This window comes from Natrix helvetica, assembly GCF_964273705.1.
Source record: "Natrix helvetica genome assembly, chromosome: W".
NCBI lineage: Eukaryota > Metazoa > Chordata > Lepidosauria > Squamata > Natricidae > Natrix > Natrix helvetica.
This window is the reverse complement of record NC_138555.1, coordinates 38,799,871-38,820,540: the sequence shown is the minus strand read 5'-3', so window position 1 is coordinate 38,820,540 and position 20,670 is coordinate 38,799,871. Positions and strand designations below refer to the sequence as shown.

At 42.3% G+C, this 20,670-nt stretch overlaps 1 protein-coding gene across 1 annotated transcript in view; it reads left to right on the top strand.

The window, feature by feature from the left end:
* The window catches only part of LOC309400279 (fructose-bisphosphate aldolase A-like), a gene marked incomplete at its 3' end in the record, with an annotated part of 52,751 nt that overhangs the window by 23,897 nt on the left and 8,184 nt on the right, over positions 1 to 20,670 (top strand). Inside the window, exons 4-6 of the mRNA XM_081968693.1 lie at positions 1,104 to 1,158; positions 1,290 to 1,451; positions 3,827 to 3,909. Of these exons, the coding sequence (XP_081824819.1) occupies positions 1,104 to 1,158; positions 1,290 to 1,451; positions 3,827 to 3,909 (300 nt within the window). The remainder of the gene's footprint in view (positions 1 to 1,103; positions 1,159 to 1,289; positions 1,452 to 3,826; positions 3,910 to 20,670) is intronic.

Below are 20,670 nucleotides of genomic sequence, written 5' to 3'. Positions count from 1 at the left end.
ATGCTAATATTCATTGTCACCATTGAACTCTTTGGATGGAGCTGATTGGAGTCGTGATCCAAGATATATGAAGCCACTGGATTGGAGAAAATGGGTTTAGATAGTCTCTCTCATACCTAGATATTGTTTCTGATACTGCATTTTATGATTATACTGAACATAATTCCCCTTTTTCCCAGTTTAATGATGGACAGGAAGCTTTTTGGATACACAGAGTAAATACTTGGAATCTTTTTAATGTGTTTAATGGGGAACCAACAAGAAAGGAGAGAAAGGGTGGCTACAAAGTTTTGCTATTGAAACAGGAGAATGACAACCGTAACATATTCAGAGTGGTGCCTTTATAATCTTTTCATTTGGATCAGCTATTGTTTCCTATATCTACATTCGGTTAATTTGATAGATTAGAATTCCAAGGGCTTATATACTTTCTGAAAGCTAAGTGAACACCACTCTTGTTAAGCGAACCAATGGTCCTCTATTGGCATGGTTTTGCTGAAAAAGAAGTAGAATGGGTCACATGACTGCAGTACGCTTCAAACAGCTGTAAATATAGCCATAAACGTGGCCAAATGTTGATAAGCACCTTAAGTTTGGTCATATAACTGCAGGGGGAGGTACTATCAGAACTTCAAATTCAGGTAGTAAGCCCCAAGGTAGGTTTGTTGTAAATTTGAATGGTCACTAAGTCACAGGTCATAAGTTGAGGATTACATATATGAGAAGTTGGACCTGAAGGATGAACTAGAGAGGCTGTGAAAAGTAAAGGCCAATGTGGTTCCAGCGGTGGTAGCAGCACTCCGGACTGTGATTCCTAAGCTGGGAGAGTGGCTCCAACAGATTCCAGGAACAACAACATAGTTCTCCAGAAGAGTGAAGTGCTAGGAACAGCTAGGTTTCTGTGAAGAACCTTCAAACTCCCAGGACTCTGGTAGAGGACCCAAGACTGAAGAAGGCACAGCAGACCACCCATAGGGGTGAAAAGGGAATTTATATATTTTTGCCCTAATCACTCTTGGAAACTACTGTAGGGGTGTATTGTTGAGAATTGAGCAATTGGTCATCAGTTTGACAGATATTCTTCCTTTCTTCCCACCATGCAGGTTGACAAAGGTGTTGTGCCTCTTGCAGGAACTAATGGAGAGACCACCACCCAGGGTGAGTAAATATGTGCAAGCAGATTATAAGAGGTAGCCGACATAATGGACTAAACCTGGATTCATGTAGCAATTGAAGGTTCAAGTTGAGGCATTCAAAGAAGTTTATTCTTATAATCTCTAAATTTGTAGGTCTGGATGGCTTGTCTAAACGCTGTGCCCAGTACAAGAAGGATGGTGCTGATTTTGCCAAGTGGTGCTGTGTCTTGAAGATCACTCCCACCACCCCTTCCCACCTAGCCATCATTGATAATGCCAATGTGCTTGCTCGTTATGCCAGCATCTGCCAGCAGATGGGCACACAGCGACATTAGAGGAATCCTGGCCATCATTGCGGGCACTTTTTTTTTCTTCAACGATGATTGATGCACCCACTGATATTTAATGGAGGGAAAGCATCATAATGGAGCAAATGCAATTCATGGAACAGAGCCCAAGTTTGATCTCTCATTAAAAATTCTTAGCTGGCTGGGTTGGTAGACAGGCTGGGTTTCAGTTAGCCTGATACAGCTCTGTGGAGCAGAACTCCTTAAATTAATGTCATCATTTAGCTGCCAAGTATGTCTCAAGAGGGTGGTATTGAAATTGCTGTTTTGTAGTCTTCTATCAACAGAAATGGTTCTGGGCAATTTTGCAATGAAATGCAATGTCCTTATTTTGCCGGTGGCTGGAGTTATATACGTGATTGTAAATTTTCCCTGGGGTGTACTTCAATAAAAATCCCCAAACATATTATGCTTCACTACTTACAATCTCACAGACAGCATGGACAGATTGGAAAGGAATAAGAGTTTGGGTTGTTTTTTTCTCTCCTGAAAATAGATGGTTGTTTACAGCAGGGGTTATAATCTGTAAACTCCCACATTTCAGGTTTTTCCAAAATTGCCATCTATCTGTAATTTTAATATTGTTTGTTTGTTTGTTTTATTGGATTTATATGGCGCCCTTCTCCCAAAGGACTCAGGTCGGCGTACAGCATTAAAAAACACATATTACAAAAGTTAAAAGAAAATTAGAAACAATCCAAGAAACAAACTGAATTAATATAACACTAACATTTTAAAAATTGGATAAAATTAACAGGCCAGGCCGGCTTGCTGGAAAAGCCAACTTTGTAGGGCGTGTCAGAAGGACCGGAGGTCGGGGATTATGTGAAGCTCCTGGGGCAGCTCATTCTAGAGGGAAGGCGCTCCCACAGAGAAGACTTTCCCCCTGGGGGTCGCTGGCCGGCATTGTCTGGCCGAGGGCACCCTGAGGAGGCCAACTCTGTGGGATCGCACTGGACTGTGGGAGGCTACTGGTGGCAGTAGGTGGTCTCGCAGATACCCTGGGCCTAAGCCATGGAGCGCTTTAAAGGTCATAATTAGTACCTTGAATCGCACCCAGAAAACAACCGGCAACCAGTGCAGGCTGCCTAAAAGGGGTGTAACATGGGAGCACCTAGGTACCCCCATGACAACCCACGCGGCCGCATTCTGGACCAGCTGAAGCCTCCGGGTGCTCTTCAAGGGCAGCCCCATGTAGAGAGCATTGCAGTAGTCCATGCGAGAAAGGTCAAGGGCATGAGTGACTGGGCATAGAGCATCCCGATCCAGGAAGGGGTGCAACTGACGTACCAGGCGAACCTGGTAAAAGGCCCCCCTGGTCACGGTCGTCAGGTGTTCTTTTAAACTAAGCCGCGTGTCCAGGAGGACTCCCAGATTGCAGGCTCTCTCATAGGGGGCTAAAATTTCTCCCCCTATCATCAAAGATGGAACAAGATGCACAAATCGGGATGCAAGATGCACAAATATGAAGAAGGGAAAAGAACCCACTGGGAATAATCATATTAGCTTTATTAAATTTATATCCTATCTTTTTGCTTGGGAAAGAAGTCAAGGGAGCTAAGAAATAAAAACTGCTAATTTGAAAATCTGTGTAATTAAAAGCTAGGTAGTCCGTGACTTATGACCATAGTAGAGTCTTCCTCCATGATTGTAGTTGTGACAGTGGAAAACAGATTGGTCACATAAATCAAGAGTTCCCCAACCTTTCTGGCTTTGCAGAACAGCAATGGGGGAGAGGGGATGGTTCTATGTGAGTGGTGGGCACATGTGCCTACTGCAGGCAAATGGAGCATGTGCATGCATTCGCCACTGCTTCTGTGAGTGGGGATTTGCACACTCGCTCACCTACCACTTCTGCGGCCCAGTTCCAAACAGCTCAAGGCCTGGTAGTGGGGTGCAGCCCAGGAGTTGGGGACCCCTCATGTAACTGACTGAATTTTATGGCCTTTTTTGCCATGGTTTAAAAAGCTAGTGATTTTCTAAATAATGTGAGGGGGGTGGGTGAACAAGTTTCTCAAGAGCAAAGTGGCTGCAGTCTCTCCAACAGAGAAGGACACAAAGGAACAGCATGACGTTTTTAATGGCCAATAGATTTGTGAGAAGAAGGGGGAAACCCTTCAGATAGTGAAGCCCTCAGCCATTTAGGATTAACGCCAGCACCTTAAAAAGTGCTTAGGAAGCAACTGGCAGTTGGTGTAGTGCTGCACACTATTCCAAAATCGAACATAGCCTGTGATTTGAAAATGGGTTGCATTGGTTTCTGAAATGGGATTTTATAAAATTTTGTGCATTGTCAATTTGGGGTTCTAATCATTGATGGCTCTCCTTTCCCTGAATCGCAGAATGGAATTGTTCCTATTGTGGAACCAGAAATCCTTCCCGATGGTGACCATGATCTCAAACGCTGCCAGTATGTGACAGAGAAGGTGAGTGTGATGACCCGGAGCGTGGCACAAAAGCAACACAGCCAGAGAACAGGTCTAACTCCCCTTTATTGCTGCAACTTTGCCCCCAAATGTCCCCACGTTTAGTACAAGTCCTGCAGCAAAGCTCTCACACGCACCTTCAGCAGCCTCTGGCTGCGAGTAGTCCAGTAAGCAAGGTTAGCCAAACAGTAACCAGAGCAAGAAATTCAGCAAAGCAGGCAAACTGGGCAAGCCACACAAGACAGAGCACAGTAATCTCCAGGCTTTGGCAAGTGCACACAAGACTCCACAGATACAGCGCTTGTTCCCAACAAATGTCCCTCCCACCGGCACCTCCTTATATCTCAGTCCCCAGGTGTGCCTTGTGAAGGGGGGCGAGGCACTCTCTTCCCTCGTAGCCAGCTCAGTCTGTGTTGTTCTTGCCTTCTCTCTTCTCTCCATGCTCTAGGATCAGGAAGGGGTGGTCCTTGCTCTTCAATGTTTCTTTAAGGAGCAGCTCTCTGTAACCTCACACCCACCCACCCACCCCCCTTTTACAAATGCGGAGGAAATTTTAACACAGGGAGAAGCAAATTCTCCGGAACTATGGATCACCAAAAGCAAACGCAGGAGACGTTGTTGAGGTAAAAGGGCAGGAATTTTAAACAGACTAAGGAATAGGGGAAATAAAAAACCCGTTCCCTTCAAACTTCTCTGACTAATTCACGTTCACTTGCTAATAAGCTGGATGAAATACTCCTTTTAAATAGATGCAATTCTGATTTTTACAACACATCTACCCTATGCTTTATGGGAATCCTGGCTAAACAAAGGAATTCATGACAACAGCATGCATATACCAGGGTTTCAGATACTTAGAGCAGACAGGATTGCAGAATCATCAGGTAAAAAGAAGGGAGGAGGCTTATGTATATATATCAACAACAATTGGTCTCAGGATATAACTACAGCTGTGTGAAAAGGCCTGCACGTTTTCAGTTTTAAGCTGTATTTATATGTTTAATCAACTTTTCGCTCATAGAAACCACGTAAAATTAGTACTTTGATGAAAATTTCTGTAGTTGGGTTGAGATGCATAATTTTTATTAATATAACCAAAGTCTTTTTAAGGTTTTGAGTGAGTCTATGTGCTAAAACAAACACAACTTGAATTTTCAAGAATGTTAGGATCGAAAGTAGCCAATCAGCAGCGAGCTTTGACTGACCAATCAAAATGCACAGAGGCTAAATCTATGAGCCAATCAATGTTGTCATACTCTCTGACTATAAATAGGCATGAAAAGCATCGAGAAATTTAATTTAGCTCTGGCTGCGGGCAAGGATGAAGGCCTTTGCTTTCACCAGTACTGAGCAGCGGCATCGCATCTTTGTGCTTCATGAAGAGGGTTACTCCTGTACAGAAATAGCCAAGAGAGTGAAATGCCATCGCACCACACTGAGCAGAGTGGTTGAAAAAAAACCAAATAACTGGTTCAGTTGATTACAGGCTCTGCTCTAGAAGACCAAGAAAGTTGACAAAATGGCAAGATCGGGCTCTGCAATGCATTTCGATGGCCGACAGGAAGCTCACCTCACCTCAGATTACAATAATTTGGGGTGAAATGTGATGTAAACGTGTGCACAAGCACAGTGCATCACAGTCTGCTTGCCAGAGGGCTCAAAGGCTGCAGGGCTTGAAGTAAACCTTTCCTCACAGATGCTCACTGCTCTTGTCGACGTGCGTGGGCCAAAAAGTATGCCAAGTGGACCAACGAACAGTGGGCCAAGGTCATCTTCAGTGACGAGAGCAATTTCTACTTGACTGGGAATCAGTGCAATAAGTATGTCAGAAGATTTCCAGCTGAAGAATTTAGGCCGTACTGCCTGAATCTACCTGTGAAGCATGCATTGCACGTGATGATCTGGGGCTGTATCACTGCTTCTGGTATTGGTGGGATACAAATCGTGCAGGGAATCATGAATTCCAAGCAGTATGTTGAAGTCCTGGAAAAGACCATGCTTCCTTCAGCTCAGCAACTTGTAGGGAATGACTTTTACTTCCAGGATGACAATGTGCCTTGTCATCGAGCCAAATCCATCCAGCAGTGGGTGAAGAAGCATGGTGTTCGACTCCTGGATTGGCCAGCTCAGAGCCCAGATTTGAACCCAATTGAGAACTTGTGGGCCAAGATTGGTTACGAAATAAGCAAGAAGCATCCGAAGTCCAAGCAAGAGCTGATTGAATCCATTATTGCAGCCTGGCACCACATTGTCACCAAAGATCATGTGCAAAGGCTTATACAGTCTATGCCGAAGCGATGCCGCCTGGTGATAAGCAATAAGGGCTGGCCAATTTCATATTAGTAACCATGTTTGGTTACCTAAACAGTCCTTTTCAGGGCCACAAACAATAAAAATGTTAACAAAGCACTAGAATCGGCCTTAGTAATTGCAACACATATGCCACTGGGTATGCATCAGTTAATCTGTTTTCATAGTCATTGTAAGCATGCATTGTAAGCATGCAAGAAAATTCACAATCCCCATCCAAACAGCACCAAATTGCAAAAAGCTTATGCTTTTCACTTAAAAACCACCAGTATTTATTTAAATATAACAATATTTGCATAGCAGTTAGCATAAAATATCATAAAATCAATGGCGTATCCAAAAAATGTCGTAAACTGTAAAGCGTGCAGGACTTTTTCACACAGCTGTATAATACATAAATTCTGTGATAAAAACTTAAGAGTCTTTACTTATCAACTGCAAGCCTTTTTATTCTCCACAAGTGTTTTCCTCATTTCTCCTAATTGCTGTGTATGTGCCTCCACAGACTTGTGTAAACAAGGCATTACGAACTCTAGCTGATCAATTTATGGAGGCTGAAGCCAAATACCCAGATTCACTGGCCATTATTCTAGGTTATTTCAACAAGGGTAACTTAAGGAAAGAGCTTCCAAAATATTTTCAGCATGTCAATTGTCCCACCAGAGGCAAGAATACTTTAGACCATTGCTATACAAGACTAAAAGATGCTTATCGGTCCTTACCACAAGCAGCTGTGGGCCACTCTGATCATTGCATGATTCACCTTGTACCTACTTACAAAGACTGAAAGCCACAAAACCAACAATTAAATCAGTGAGGACTTGGACTGAGGAGGCAAAGTTAAAGCTACAGGCTTGTTTTGACTGCACTGACTGGAATATTTTTGAAGAAACCTCTGCAGACCTGGATGAACTCACAGATACTGTAACATCATATGTCAGCTTCTGTGAAAACCTGTGTGTACCGACCAGGAACTTATGAATATACAATAACAATAAACCTTGGTTGAAAAGAGAATTCAGCGTCGCCAGCGGTACGACGTGTTCTCCAGATGCTCCGAAGAACTGCTGAAATCCTTGCTGTCCTGGGGGTTCCCTGATGATCATAACCGTCTCTACCTCTTCATTGTCTCTCCCCCCTACTTCCTTCCCTTCTTCCTTAAATACCTACTTCTCTGAATTCAGAATTCTATTTAGGCTTGATTTTAATGATTTATGCATTTTTTAAAATAATTTCACATAGTTCTTCAAATTTCCACCTTTCCATAATGTCCAGTCCCAAAGTTACAGTTAGTTATACAATTCTTATTTCAGAGTTCTGGTCCACCTTAAATTTATCTACTTCAGCTGCTGTGGGAAAGAGCGACGGGAGCCATATTGGTCTTTTGTTCTTCCTTAATGTCCAGTTCCAAAATTGCAGTTAGTGATACCAATCTTATTTCGAAATTCTGGTCCACCTTAAATTTAGTTAATTCAACTACTGTGAAAACGGAAGAGAAGCTGGAGCCATCTTGATCTTTTGCAGACAAAAAAAAAAAAAAAAAAAGACTTCGTATTTCCCCAGTTCTTGATTTTTTTATTATTTTTTCCTTGGTACTTTCTGCTTCTCGTTGGTTATAATTGCTCAAAATATATTAATTGGAACAAACTTGCATACAGCCAAATTCCGTCCTGCTTTTCCAAGTTCTGATTTATGAAAGTTGGTTAATTAAAATTTCCCACACAGTCAAGATTAGGTTATCAGTTGTCAGTAAGGAGATGGTGTTTTTTTCTTGATTTTCTCCCTTGTATTCCAGTTCTCATTAATTGGAGTTGCTTAAGATACTGTATGTTAGTTAAAAGGCACTCGGACAAAGCAAATCTTCACGCTCCTAGACTCCTTTAAAAACACAAACTTTTCAAGTCCAAAACCAAATTTAGAGTTTGTTTTTAAGTTGGTTGTGTTTAAGTGGGTTTGTCACTTCTCTTCTTTCTCCTGTCTGTCCAAATTATTTCAAGCAAATAGTTCTCTTTGGGGCTAATGATTCAACCCTCCATTTCCCCCCTTCTTTCTTTTCACAAAAATCCCAATCTGTCCATCAATATTATTTATGCTCTCAAGGTTCTTTGCCTTTTCCAAATTCTGATTTATAACTGTGGGTTAATAGATCTTACCAGGCTTTCATCTTGCCTCTGCACACTCCTGTTCAGCTGCTTTGGCCTGGAGCCAGCTCTTGTGCAGCATGTTGCCATGCTGCTGCCCCAGCTCTGATTCAGAGGGCAAATCTCTGACCTATGAGGGACCTGTTGCACTCCCTCTGGGTCTGATGAGATGCTGCCCCTTCTTCACCCCCCCCCCCAGGGGGGTTCTGATCCAAAAATGGATCTCGCAGACAGTTTGTCAGACAGGGTTCATGCGAGACTCTTCAGAGCTCACATCCCCCACGTCTGTCCAGCTGGAGAACTTCAGGTCAACTTGACTTTGAGAAATGTTGTAAGAATAGAAAGCAAATTGGAAGGAGGATTTTTTTATTGTTACTTTGTGACTTTAAAACTGAGTGATTTGGAAAACTCTGAGATTTGCTTTCAGAAAACCTGAGCTTAAAGGCTGATATGCTGAATCTAACTGTCTGCACTGCCATCTAGTGGTATTAGAAAGGAATTTAACAATATTAAACAAAACAGAGAACAAAGCACTGGAACTGAGTAAGCAGTTTGATGATAAAAAAAGTCCTGCTAAAAAAGACCAGCTGTGTAAACACTGTACTATTGTTTTTTATTTTTTTATCATCTTACATGGACGGTTGGAACTGCTTTTTTTTTGTTTTTACTTAACCTTTCCTTTTGAAGAGAACTTGGATAATTTGGTTAAAAGTTTTTCTTTTTCCTCTTTTTGGTTTCTTTTTTTCCTTTGCCTCTTATAAGGGGTGTACATTACCACTGTGGATTAATTTTGTGGCCTCTTTTTATTGCTTTTTTGACCTTATTTTTAATTGGCTTTTATTTTTTAGGGGAAGCTTTGTCTTTGTCTTTTTTTCTTTTCTTTTTCTTCATACTGCCGTTAAAAAGCAGGTGGATTTAGGTAGCAAGAACCTGAAGATTGTGACCTGGAGCAGAGATTGGTCTACTTGGGGTTTGAGTTTGGCCAGTGAGGTGACCTCAGGATTACAACTAAATTTGAGTCCCAGATTATAACATTCAAATATAACTTAAATATAAGAAGCAAGTACCAAGATGAAGTAAATAACATCATATGCATCAGTGACAGTGACATCTCCCAGTTCTGCATCACAAAAAGGAACAAACTCGACAACACAACAAGATAAAATCACTTTCTAGTTAAAAAGCATGCTACAGGCCATGCATGAGGATCTTAAAGAGCAAATAAGTAAAGTAGAAGAAAAAGTGGGCAAAGTGGAAGATGAGCTAAAAGAAGTCAAGGAAATGATGGGAAAAAGCTAGCAGCGACTGCAGAGAGTGGAGGAAAAGGTGGAAACAACAGAGGAAAAAAGTAGAGGAGATGGACTATAGATTGATAATAACTGATAAGAGCCAGGAGAGAAATAATATACTATGGGAAATGGACAAAGCTGACTATTATTTAAGATTCCAGAATATTGAAGAGGAGAAAGGAGAGAATCTAGCAGAGAAGGTCACAGAGATTCTATCAGAGGCCATAGAGGAGAGTAAGGAAAAGATATTAGATGGGATTGATGAAATATTTAGAGCACACACAAGATATGCAATAAGAAATAATTTGTCTAGAGAGGTACATGTAAAATTTACTAAGAAAACTTTGAAGAATGAAATATTGCAAGCGTCCAGAAACACTACAATAAAATGCAAGACTAGAGAGATAGTGGTGCTGAAGCAAGTGCCAAGGAAGGTTAGAGATATAAGAAAAGTATACCACTTCCTGACCAAGATTTTGATTTAAAAAGGGGCGTGTTTCAGATGGCTTGTGCCCGAAGCGATCTTGGTAACCTGGCAAGAACAAAGACACAGATTAGACTCCCTAGAGAAGGCAGAGTTATTTTATGAACAATACATAGGATTGCAGGAGGAAGAGAGGGTGAGAGAAGAGGGAGGAGCTAAATGTCAGAAAGTCAAGGAGAAATATCAGAAAGAGGCAATGAAAGAGCAGGAAGAAAAAGTGTTAAGAGAGCGGGCAAGAGCAAAGGAGATGAAAGAACCAATGTTCCCTCTAAGGTGCGTGGCTGCGCGGCCGCGCACATGGCAAGAAAACACCGTGCAGCAGTTTTCAACTGCCGCGCAGTGATTTCTATTGCCACAGGCTCCAGAAGCTGGGGAGGTCCTTTGCAGGCAGCTAGAACGGGCCGCCCGCAAAGGACTTCCCCGGACTTGCTTTGATGAGCACGGGGCGACTGAGGGTAGTTGTGAAGCCCCAAAGCCCTCGCAGCCACCAGAATAACTGCTGCCACCTCCTCCTCCTCTAACAGCACTGCCGGATTTGCCGCCCGGCGCTGGGGCTGAGGTGAAGCCGCCAAAGCTCCAGCCGGCATCCCCGCGTGTGGCAGCGGCGCCTCCCCTCCGCTCGGAGCACCTGAGCTCAGCGCCATGTTACCCCTGCCCCCTCCTCCTCCTCCGTGCTTTTGAGGAGCCATGAGGCTGCGGGAGCCAGTAGGAAGGCGGGGGGGAGCAGGGGGAAAAAAAGCCTCATGGCTCCTCAAAAGCACGGCGGAGGAGGAGGGGGCAGGGGTAACGCGGCGCTGAGCTCAGGTGCAAATGTGGTGGTGCTGTTGGAGGAGGAGGAGGTAGCAGCAGTTATTCTGGTGGCAGCTCGTTGGCATTTTCAGCAGCAGCCCTGCCCACGATGAAGAAACCAAAGATGGAGCAGATCCACGCAGATGACGTCGCTGCAACATGACTGGAGGAGGAATTCTGGGAGTTGAAGTCCCCAAGTCTTAAAGCTGTCAGGTTTGAAGACCCCTGGGGTTTTTTTCCCCTAAAGGGTTAGGGGTGCAAGGATCTTGTAACTTGACAGCTTTAAGACTTGCACACTTCAAATGCCAGAGTTTCTGAGCCAACATGACTGGAGGAGGAATTCTGGGAGTTGAAGTCCACAAGTCTTAAAGCTGTCAGGTTTGAAGACCCCTGGGTCTTTTTTCTAAAGGGTTAAGGGTGCAAGGGTCTTGTAACTTGACAGCTTTAAGACTTGCGTGCTTCAAATGCCAGAGTTTCTGAGCCAACATTTTGGTTGCTAAGCAGGAGCGTTGTTAAGTGATACTGATATTATATAACACTTTTAATTAAGCGGGTACCTTGAAGAAACATAACTTTGACTTTCAAATAATACTGATTTCATTGTTGTCTTAGGTGACATCTGTGAAAAAAAATCAGGTGCTCAGGCATGAAAATGTGCCGCTCAAACACTATACTTTTCTGCTCACATTGAAAAAAAATTAGAGGGAACATTGGAAAGAACAAAGGGAGATAGATAAGAATGACTAGATCAACTAAACCCACAAATAAGTAAGACATGGAAGAAGAGATAAAAAGTAATTTCTATCAATATAAATGGAATAAATTCGGCAATAAAAAGAAGAAGAATATTTACTAAATTAGAGAAATTAAAATTGGACATTATATGCTTACAGGAAGTACATATTAGAAAGCAGCATAACAAAATTTTGGAACATGCAAAATTGGGCAATTTATATACGGCATTGGATGACCAAAGCAAAAGAAGGATAGCATTATATATTAAAAGGACAATACAATCAAATCAAATATTTGGATATGAGGAGGGGAGAATACTGATGGTGGAAATAACAGTGAACTATAAAAAGACATTATTAGTGGCAATAAATGCTCCAAATGAAAATCAAGAAGATGTCAACTCTCCATGTTGACATTCCACGCATACCGTCGGCAGAGCCAGATCTCAGATTACAGTAGCTGGGTTGAGATGGGTGTATCTCTTCTCTTCTTGTATCTATTGGGTAACATGATTTATGACACAGACTGAGGGGAGGAAAAGAACAGGGGCAAAGTTCAGAAGCAGATAAAGAGAGCAAAGAAATGGCTGCGAATAAATATTGCCTAATGAAGGATGCCTAATGAAGCTGTTAATAAATCACTGGTTTTTGTATCAAGACATTGGCTCGCTTATTGTGAATCAGGAATAGCATCGTTAGGAAACTTTACAGACAGCCATATCTTGCTTTTGTATATCGGGGGTGCCTAGAGAGAACTCAGAAGACCATGGCAAAAGGCCACCTATCCGAAGAAAGACTGATTGCAGCTGGAGTGCAGCCTGACCTCAGACATCAAAGCCAAGATGGGCAAAGCAAGAGGAGATGAGTATTCAATCCCTAAAACAGCTAAAGCTGAGCCCCCACCCCCACCCCTATGCGCAGAAAAAGGGAAAGACCCTAAGCGAGCTAGGAAGAGTGGTGGGGATGCTGGACTGGAATCAAGCCAGGCTCCCAAAGCCCCAAATGGAGCCCCTGGGAAGTTCCATAGAGCAACGGAGGGAGGAATTTGTCTGGGTCACCCTTTGTGAAGAAAGGCCATTATGCATGCCAAAAGAGAGGGGAGGAGCAGTGGATCCTCTTGAGGTGACAAGAAGCACACTGGAACGCAGCCCCCCTTCTCCACCCATTAGAAGGAAGATGAAACCAGTGCCTCTCCCATGTAGCAGGCAGGCTGCCCAGGGCAGACAATCTCCCCCCTCCCTCCGAACTAGAACTGAGGAGTATCTTCAGACATATCAAACGCAAGCATACAGAGGCTGACAGGAGGAGGGAAGGGCAGTGCTGATTGAATCACCCCGGTTCAGAGAAAAGTTTGATGGGGGGACTCAGACCAGTTAGCGCGATTCCTTGACTCAGCTGAGATCCACCTGGAATGCTATGGACACCTCTACTCATCCCCCAGAGCCATAGTGAATACTATCGCAGAGGGACTAGAGGGAGAAGCAAGGGAATGACTAGCAGCCCTCCAGAAGAGGAGAGTCCCCCAACTGCAAGGCGTAGATGACTTCTTACAACTGCTAGAGGCCAGATTTGAGGAGGTGGAGGAGGATCTGCATGAGGAAGATGAGCTCAGCAACCTAAAGCAGAGGGGCCGCCCCATCAAAGAGCACTGAAATGCTACAGATGCAGGGGGGTGGGCCACATGGCATCTGTGTGCACAACCCCAACCCCGATGACAAGGCCAGGGCCGCTACCCAAGGCATGACTAAAACAGGGCCACAAACGGGCCACCCATGCATCCCAGAAGGCTCTCCAGGCTGCAGAGGTCCCTCCACACCTAGATGAAGGGGGGGGGGGACCCCAGGCAACAGCGACCAATCACCAGAATCCTATGACAGTGATGACAAGGGTGAAAATGACCCAATGGTGAGGGGAATAATTCGCTCTATCCTTTTTCCAACATGCCGCCCGTAATCATAGATATCAATATGTGACCCAACTCCCTCCCCCTAGTAACCTCATCCACCAGTCCAATCCGCACACCCCACAGGTGTCATGTGGGCTGCAGATTCAAAACCCATCATCAGGTTGGTATGCCGGACGGTTGGCCTTGGTGATAATTCTACTATCTGCAGCATGCGCAGTAGATGGTGAGAAAATCACTCCCTTCTTCATTAACTCCTGTGCTTAAGCTTCCCCTCCCAAATACCATGTTATCTCCCCCCCTCCCCGTTTCAATGGCAGTCGAAAGCAAGCAGCAAAGCAGAGGCTGACAACGGGTCAAGGCGCCAGTCCTGTTCAAAGAAAAAAAAAGATTGAACTTTGAGACTGTGGACTTTAGAGGAATCAATGCAGTATGCGTACACAATCTATACCCCCTCCCCCTCATGAAGGACATGCTATCTCACTTGGCCAAGGGAAACGTCTTCACCAAACTAGACCTCAGAGAGGCATACTACCGAATATGGATCAGGGAAGGAGATGAGTGGAAAACAGCATTCAACTGCCCCCTAGGGAGCTTCCAATTCAAAGTGATGTCTTTTGGACTGCAGGGAGCCCCAGCAGTATTCATGCAGTTAATAAACGAGGTGCTGCATGAGTACCTCTACAAGGGGGTCCTCGTCTACCTGGGTGACATCCTCATCTACACAGAGACTATGAATGACCACATACCCGTGGTCTGACAGGTACTGGAAAAACTTCTGGCAGCCAACCTGTACGTCAAGCTATCAAAATGTGGATTCCACCGTACACAACTAGACTACCTGGGCTACAAAGTGTCAAATGAGGAAATAGAGATGGACCTAGCCAAACTACAAGCCATCCTAGGCTGGCAACCCCCTTGCACCTGCAGACAGCTACAAAGCTTCCTAGGGTTCACAAACTTCTATAGGCAATTCATCCCCTCCTTTGTGAAGATTGCCAAACCCATGACAGACCTCTTAAAGACAGGGAGCCAAGGAACAAAACCTAGCCCAGGACAACCTCTACAGTGGGACCTAACCTGCCAAAAGGCATTCGAGACACTAAAAGAAATGTTTGCAAAGGAACCGGTGCTGAAGCATCCTGACCCTGTGCAACCCTTCATGATCCAAGCAGATGCCAGAGACACGGCAGTGAGATGCCTAATGAAGCTGTTAATAAATCACTGGCTTCTGTATGAAGACATTGGCTCGCTTATTATGAATCAGGAATGGCATCATTAGGAAACTTTACAGAAGATTTTTTGGGGAAATTGCACAGAAAGATAACAGAATATGAATATGTATGTATACTAGGAGACTTCAATGCAATTGAATACAATGAATTAGATCATAAATCCTTGAAAATGAATGAGAAATTGAGGAAAACCCTCCCCAAAGTATTTCTTACAATGGTGGATGAATTAAATTTGCAAGATGTTTGGAGAATAAGACACCCGAAAGAAAGACAGTACCGTATTTTTCGGAGTATAAGACACACCGGAGTATAAGACGCACCAAGGTTTTGAAGAGGCATTTTTTTAAAAAAGTAGGTAGTAGATAGAGGGAGAGAGAGATAGAGAGATAGAGAGATAGAGAGATAGAGATAGAGATAGAGATAGAGATAGAGATAGAGATAGATAGATAGATAGATAGATAGATAGATAGATAGATAGATAGATAGATAGAAACAGAGTAGGTAGGTAGGGAGAGAGAGGGGGGTAGGTAGGTAGAGAGAGAGAGAAATAGAAAGAGAGAGAGAGAGAGAGAAATACAGTAGATAGGTAGGGAGAGAGAGAAAGAGAGTAGGTAGGTTGGTAGGTAGGTAGAGGGATAGAGAGAGAGAAATGCAGTAGATAGGTAGAGAGAGAGAGAGAGAGAGAGAGAATAGGTAGGTACGTAGGTAGATGGAGGGGGAGAGAGAGAAATACAGTAGATAGGGAGGGAGGGAGAGAGAGCAAGAGAGACAGAGTAGGTAGGTGCGTAGGTAGATAGAGGGATTGAGAGAGAGAGAGAGAGAGAGAGAGAGAAATACAGTAGGTTGGTAGGGAGAGAGAGAGTGAGTAGGTAGGTAGGTAGATGTTTCCAGGTGTATTTTTCCATGTGCTGGAGAAGGAAATCACTGACAATCTGCAGCACCTAAGACTTTGTTTCTGCTGGCACAGCACTTGATCAATGTAATTCTCATCAATCAGTTAAAGAGCTTTCCAAAAGGAAAATAAAAGTTTTTGCACTCTGCAAACCTCCCAAAAATGGCCCGTTTTTCATGAAAACAGGCTCATTTTTTGTCAAAACAATTGCATACATAGCCTTATGGAGGCTTATAAAGTGCTGCTGGGGGGGCAAAAAACGGCCCGTTTTTGTGCCCATTTCTGCCTTCCCCAGCCCCCAGGAGCTCTCTGAAAGCCTCCGTAAGGGTATGCACTGCCATTTTGGTGAAGGGGAGGGGCTTCGGGAGGCAAAAAATGCTGTATTTGATGTATAAGACACACCCAGATTTTCAGCCTCTTTTTTGAGGAAAAAAGGTCCGTCTTATACTCCAAAAATATGGTATACTTTTTACTCAAATAGACAATGGTGTGGTCAAGAATAGATATGATGTGTATGTCGACAGAACTAACACTTAAAACACACAAGATTGACATAGAAACAAGCACTTGGGCTGGCCATAATCCAATAAAAATGACCTGGAAGGGACAGAGAAAAAGCGTGAGATGAACATTAAACTCAAAAATACTGAATGATCAAAATTTCCAGCAATATATGGAAAAAGAATTGATATATTTTTTCAAGGAAAATAGAAAAGAGGATGCATCACTACAGAATGTATGGGATACCTGTAAAGCTTATATCAGAGGACTTGCAATGATATATCTAGGAAAGAAGAATAGGCAGAATAGACAAGTGCAAAAGAAATTGGAACAGGAGTATAAGAGGCTGGAAACAGAGTTACAGAAAAATCCACAAAATAAAAAAAATAAAAAACATGATGGAACTGCAAAAACATAATAGATAGAAAATGAAGATCTGGCAAATAAAATAAAATAAATAAAATAAAATAAAATAAAATCGAAAAAACAAAACTTCTTTGAAAATGCAAATAAACCAGGGCGCTGGCTGGCATATAAAGTGAAAAAAGAGAAGGGGGGAAAAAAACCTGATAAGCCAACTGATGGACGAAGAAGGGAATCTACAACACTTAAATGAGAAAAAGAAAAATAATAATTGAGAATTATTACAAAAAGCTGTACCAACACGAGAGGGTTCCTGAGGAAAAAATACGACAATACCTAGAAAAAACTAAAATAATTAAGATTCCAGAAAAATTTAAGAAGGCCCTAGAAGAAAGAATAACAATGATGGAGGGAATGGAGGGAATTAAAAGGCAAAAGAAGGGGAAAACACGAGGACCAGATGGATTACCAGCAGAACTATACAAAACCTTACAAGACGTATTAAGTAATGTAATGTTGGAACTATTTAATGAGCTATTAGGGCAGGCAAAGATGCCAGATACATGGACTGAGGCATATACTCTTATACCAAAAGAAGAGTCAGACTTACAGTAAGTAAAGAACTACAGGCCAATTTCATTAGTAAATGTGGATTACAAAAATGTTGCATCAATAATGGCAGAAAGAACAAAGAGACTCTTAAACGAATTTATACATATGGACCAAAATGGGTTCCTACCTAAGAGACAGTTCATAGACAACATGTGGATTGTACTGAACACATTAGAATACTATGAAGCTCGTCCAAAGAAACAAATGGTGCTGCTATTCTTGGATGCACAAAGGCTTCTGACAATGTGAACTGGCAATTTATGATAATGCAGTTACAAATGATGGAGTTTGGTGAGAGGTTTATAACCATGATTAAAACAATAATAATCAGCAAAGGTGATGGTAAATGGTGATATGATGGAAAAGGTAGCAATCACAAAGGGAACGAGGCAATGGTGCCCATTATCACCACTATTATTTATATTGAAACTAGAGATCCTGAACAGAAAAATAAGACAGAATAAAGAAATAAAAGGAATGAGGATTAAAAAAGAAGAATAAGCTACAAGCATTTGCTGATGATTTGGTGTTTATTATGGAAGATCCGATAGAAACAGGACCAAAACTAATTGAAATAATAGAGGAATATGGAGAAGTAGCAGGGTTGAAAATAAACAAAGAGAAAACAAAAATTCTATACAATAATACAATAGTAGAGTTGGAAGGGACCTTGGAGGTCTTCTAGTCCAACCCCCTGCCTAGGCAGGAAACCCTATACCGTTCCAGACAAATGGCTATCCAACATCTTCTTAAAGACTTCCAGTGTTGGGGCATTCACAACTTCTGGAGGCAAGCTGTTCCACTGATTAATTGTTCTAACTGTCAGGAAGTTTCTCCTCAGTTCTAAGTTGCTTCTCTCCTTGATTAGTTTCCACCCATTGCTTCTTGTTCTGTCCACAGGTGCCTTGGAGAATAGCTTGACTCCCTCTTCTTTGTGGCAACCCCTGAGATATTGGAACACTGCTATCATGTCTCCCCTAGTCCTTCTTTCTCTTAAGCTAGACATACCTAGCTCCTGCAACCGTTCTTCATATGTTTTAGTCTCCAGTCCCCTAATCATCTTTGTTGCTCTTCTCTGCACTCTTTCTAGAGTCTCCACATCTTTTTTACATCGTGGCGACCAGAACTGAATGCAGTATTCCAAGTGTGGCCTTACCAAGGCATTATAAAGTGGTATTAACACTTCACGTGATCTTGATTCTATCCCTCTGTTGATGCAGCCTAGAACTGTGTTGGCTTCTTTGGCAGCTGCTGCACACTGCTGGCTCATATTTAAATGGTTGTCCACTAGAACTCCAAGATCCCTCTCACAGTTACTACTATTGAGCACGGTACCACCTATACTGTACCTGTGCATTCCGTTTTTGTTGCCTAAATGTAGAACCTTACTCTTTTCACCATTGAATTTCATTTTATTAGATAGTGCCCAATGTTCAAGTTTGTCAAGATCCTTCTGTATCTTAAGCCTATCTTCTGGAGTGTTGGCTATTCCTGCCAGCTTGGTGTCATCTGCAAATTTGATGAGTTCCCCATTTATTCCCTCATCCAAATCATTGATGAAGATGTTGAAGAGTACTGGGCCTAAAACAGAGCCTTGGGGTACTCCACTGCATACTTCCCTCCATGTAGATGCAGTTCCATTGAGGACTACACGTTGAGTGCGGTTGGTCAGCCAGTTACGAATCCATCTGGTGGTGATGCTGTCTAACCCACATTCTTCTACTTTATTTAGTAGTAGGTTATGGTCTACCTTATCAAAAGCCTTACTGAAGTCCAAGTAAACTATATCAACGGCATTCCTCTGGTCCACTAATTTTGTCACATTATCAAAGAATGCAATAAGATTAGTCTGGCATGATCTGTTTTTGACAAATCCATGTTGACTTTTGGCTATTACTTTTTTTGCTTCTAGGTGTTCGCAAATTCGTTGCTTGATTATTTTTTCCAGAATCTTTCCTGGTATTGAGGTCAGGCTGATAGGTCTGTAGTTTCCTGGATCTATTTTTTTCCCTTTTTTGAAGATGGGAACCACATCAGATCTTTTCCAGTCCTCTGGTAGTTCCCCGGTGTTCCAGGATCTCTGAAAGATATAATTCAGTGGTTCTGAGACCTCGTCTGCTAGTTCCTTCAGAACCCTGGGGTGTAATCCATCTGGTCCTGGTGATTTGAACTCATCTTGGGTAGACAGGTGCTCACTTACCATTTTCTTCCCTATTTCAATTTGTGTTCCTAATCTGATTTTTGTGGTGCTGCTTTTGACAGGTTGGACTGTTTTATCCCTTTGTGTAAAGACAGATGCAAAACATGAGTTAAATAGTTCTGCTTTCTCCCTGTTGCTTGTCACCTTCTTGCCACTTTCTCCTAGCAATGGACCAATTGTTTCCTTAACTTTTTTCTTGTTTTTAACATGTTGGAAGAAGCTTTTTTTTGTTAATTTTTACTTTTGTGGCAAGCCTTTCTTCATTGTGAGCCTTAGCTTTCCTCACTTCATCTTTACATGCTCGGGCTGTTTGCTGATATTCTGCCTTAGTTATGTCCCCCTCCTTCCACTTTTTATACTTACCTTTTTTGTCTTTCAGTTTGTCAGATAGTTCTTTATGCAGCCATGCTGGTTTCTTTTGGGAGCTGATATTTTTCTTCTTCATTGGTATTGTGCTAGACTGGGCTTTTGTAATCTCATTTTTCAAAATTTCCCAAGCTTCTTGAGTTGTTTTCCCCTTGAGGATTCTCATCCATGGAATTTTTCCCAAGCTCTCTCTAAGTTTATAGAAATTAGCTTTCTTAAAGTCCAAGACTCTAGTTTGGCTTTGTTCTACTACTTGTGTTTGGATAATGTTGAATTCCAATATTGCATGGTCACTTGCCCCCAGGGTTGCTATGGCTTCAACACCTTCTATCATTTCCTCTCTGTTAGTGAGGATTAAGGAAAAGGAAAAGAGAGTTAATGGGAAAATTGGATATACAGGTAGTGAAAAAAAGAGAAATATCTGGGTATCCAATTGACATCAAGATGTGTAACAATAAAGGAGGATAACTATTATAAGGTGAGAAAACAAATAGAATTAGACTTGGTACGATGGAGAAATTTACAATTATCATTAATGGGAAGAATAGCGGTAATAAAGATGAATATATTACCAAGAATTTTATATCTATTTCAAACAATACCAATAAAGCTAGAGGAAAAATACTTTGAAAGTATGAATAGAATAGTGGGGAAATACATATGGCAAGGGAAAAAAGCAAGAATTAATATAAAAATGCTACAAAATGTAAGAACCAGAGGTGGGTTTGGATTACCAAATTGGGAATTGTACCATCAAGCAGCTGTATTAACTTGGATGAAAGAGTGGATTTTATTGAGAAATACAAGATTATTGACCTTGGAGGGACATGATTTGCAACTAGGTTGGCATGCATTTCTGTGGTATGGTAAAAGTAAGGTACATGGCTATTTCCAGAGACACTACATAAGGAATGGACTAATAACAATATGGGAAAAAGTAAA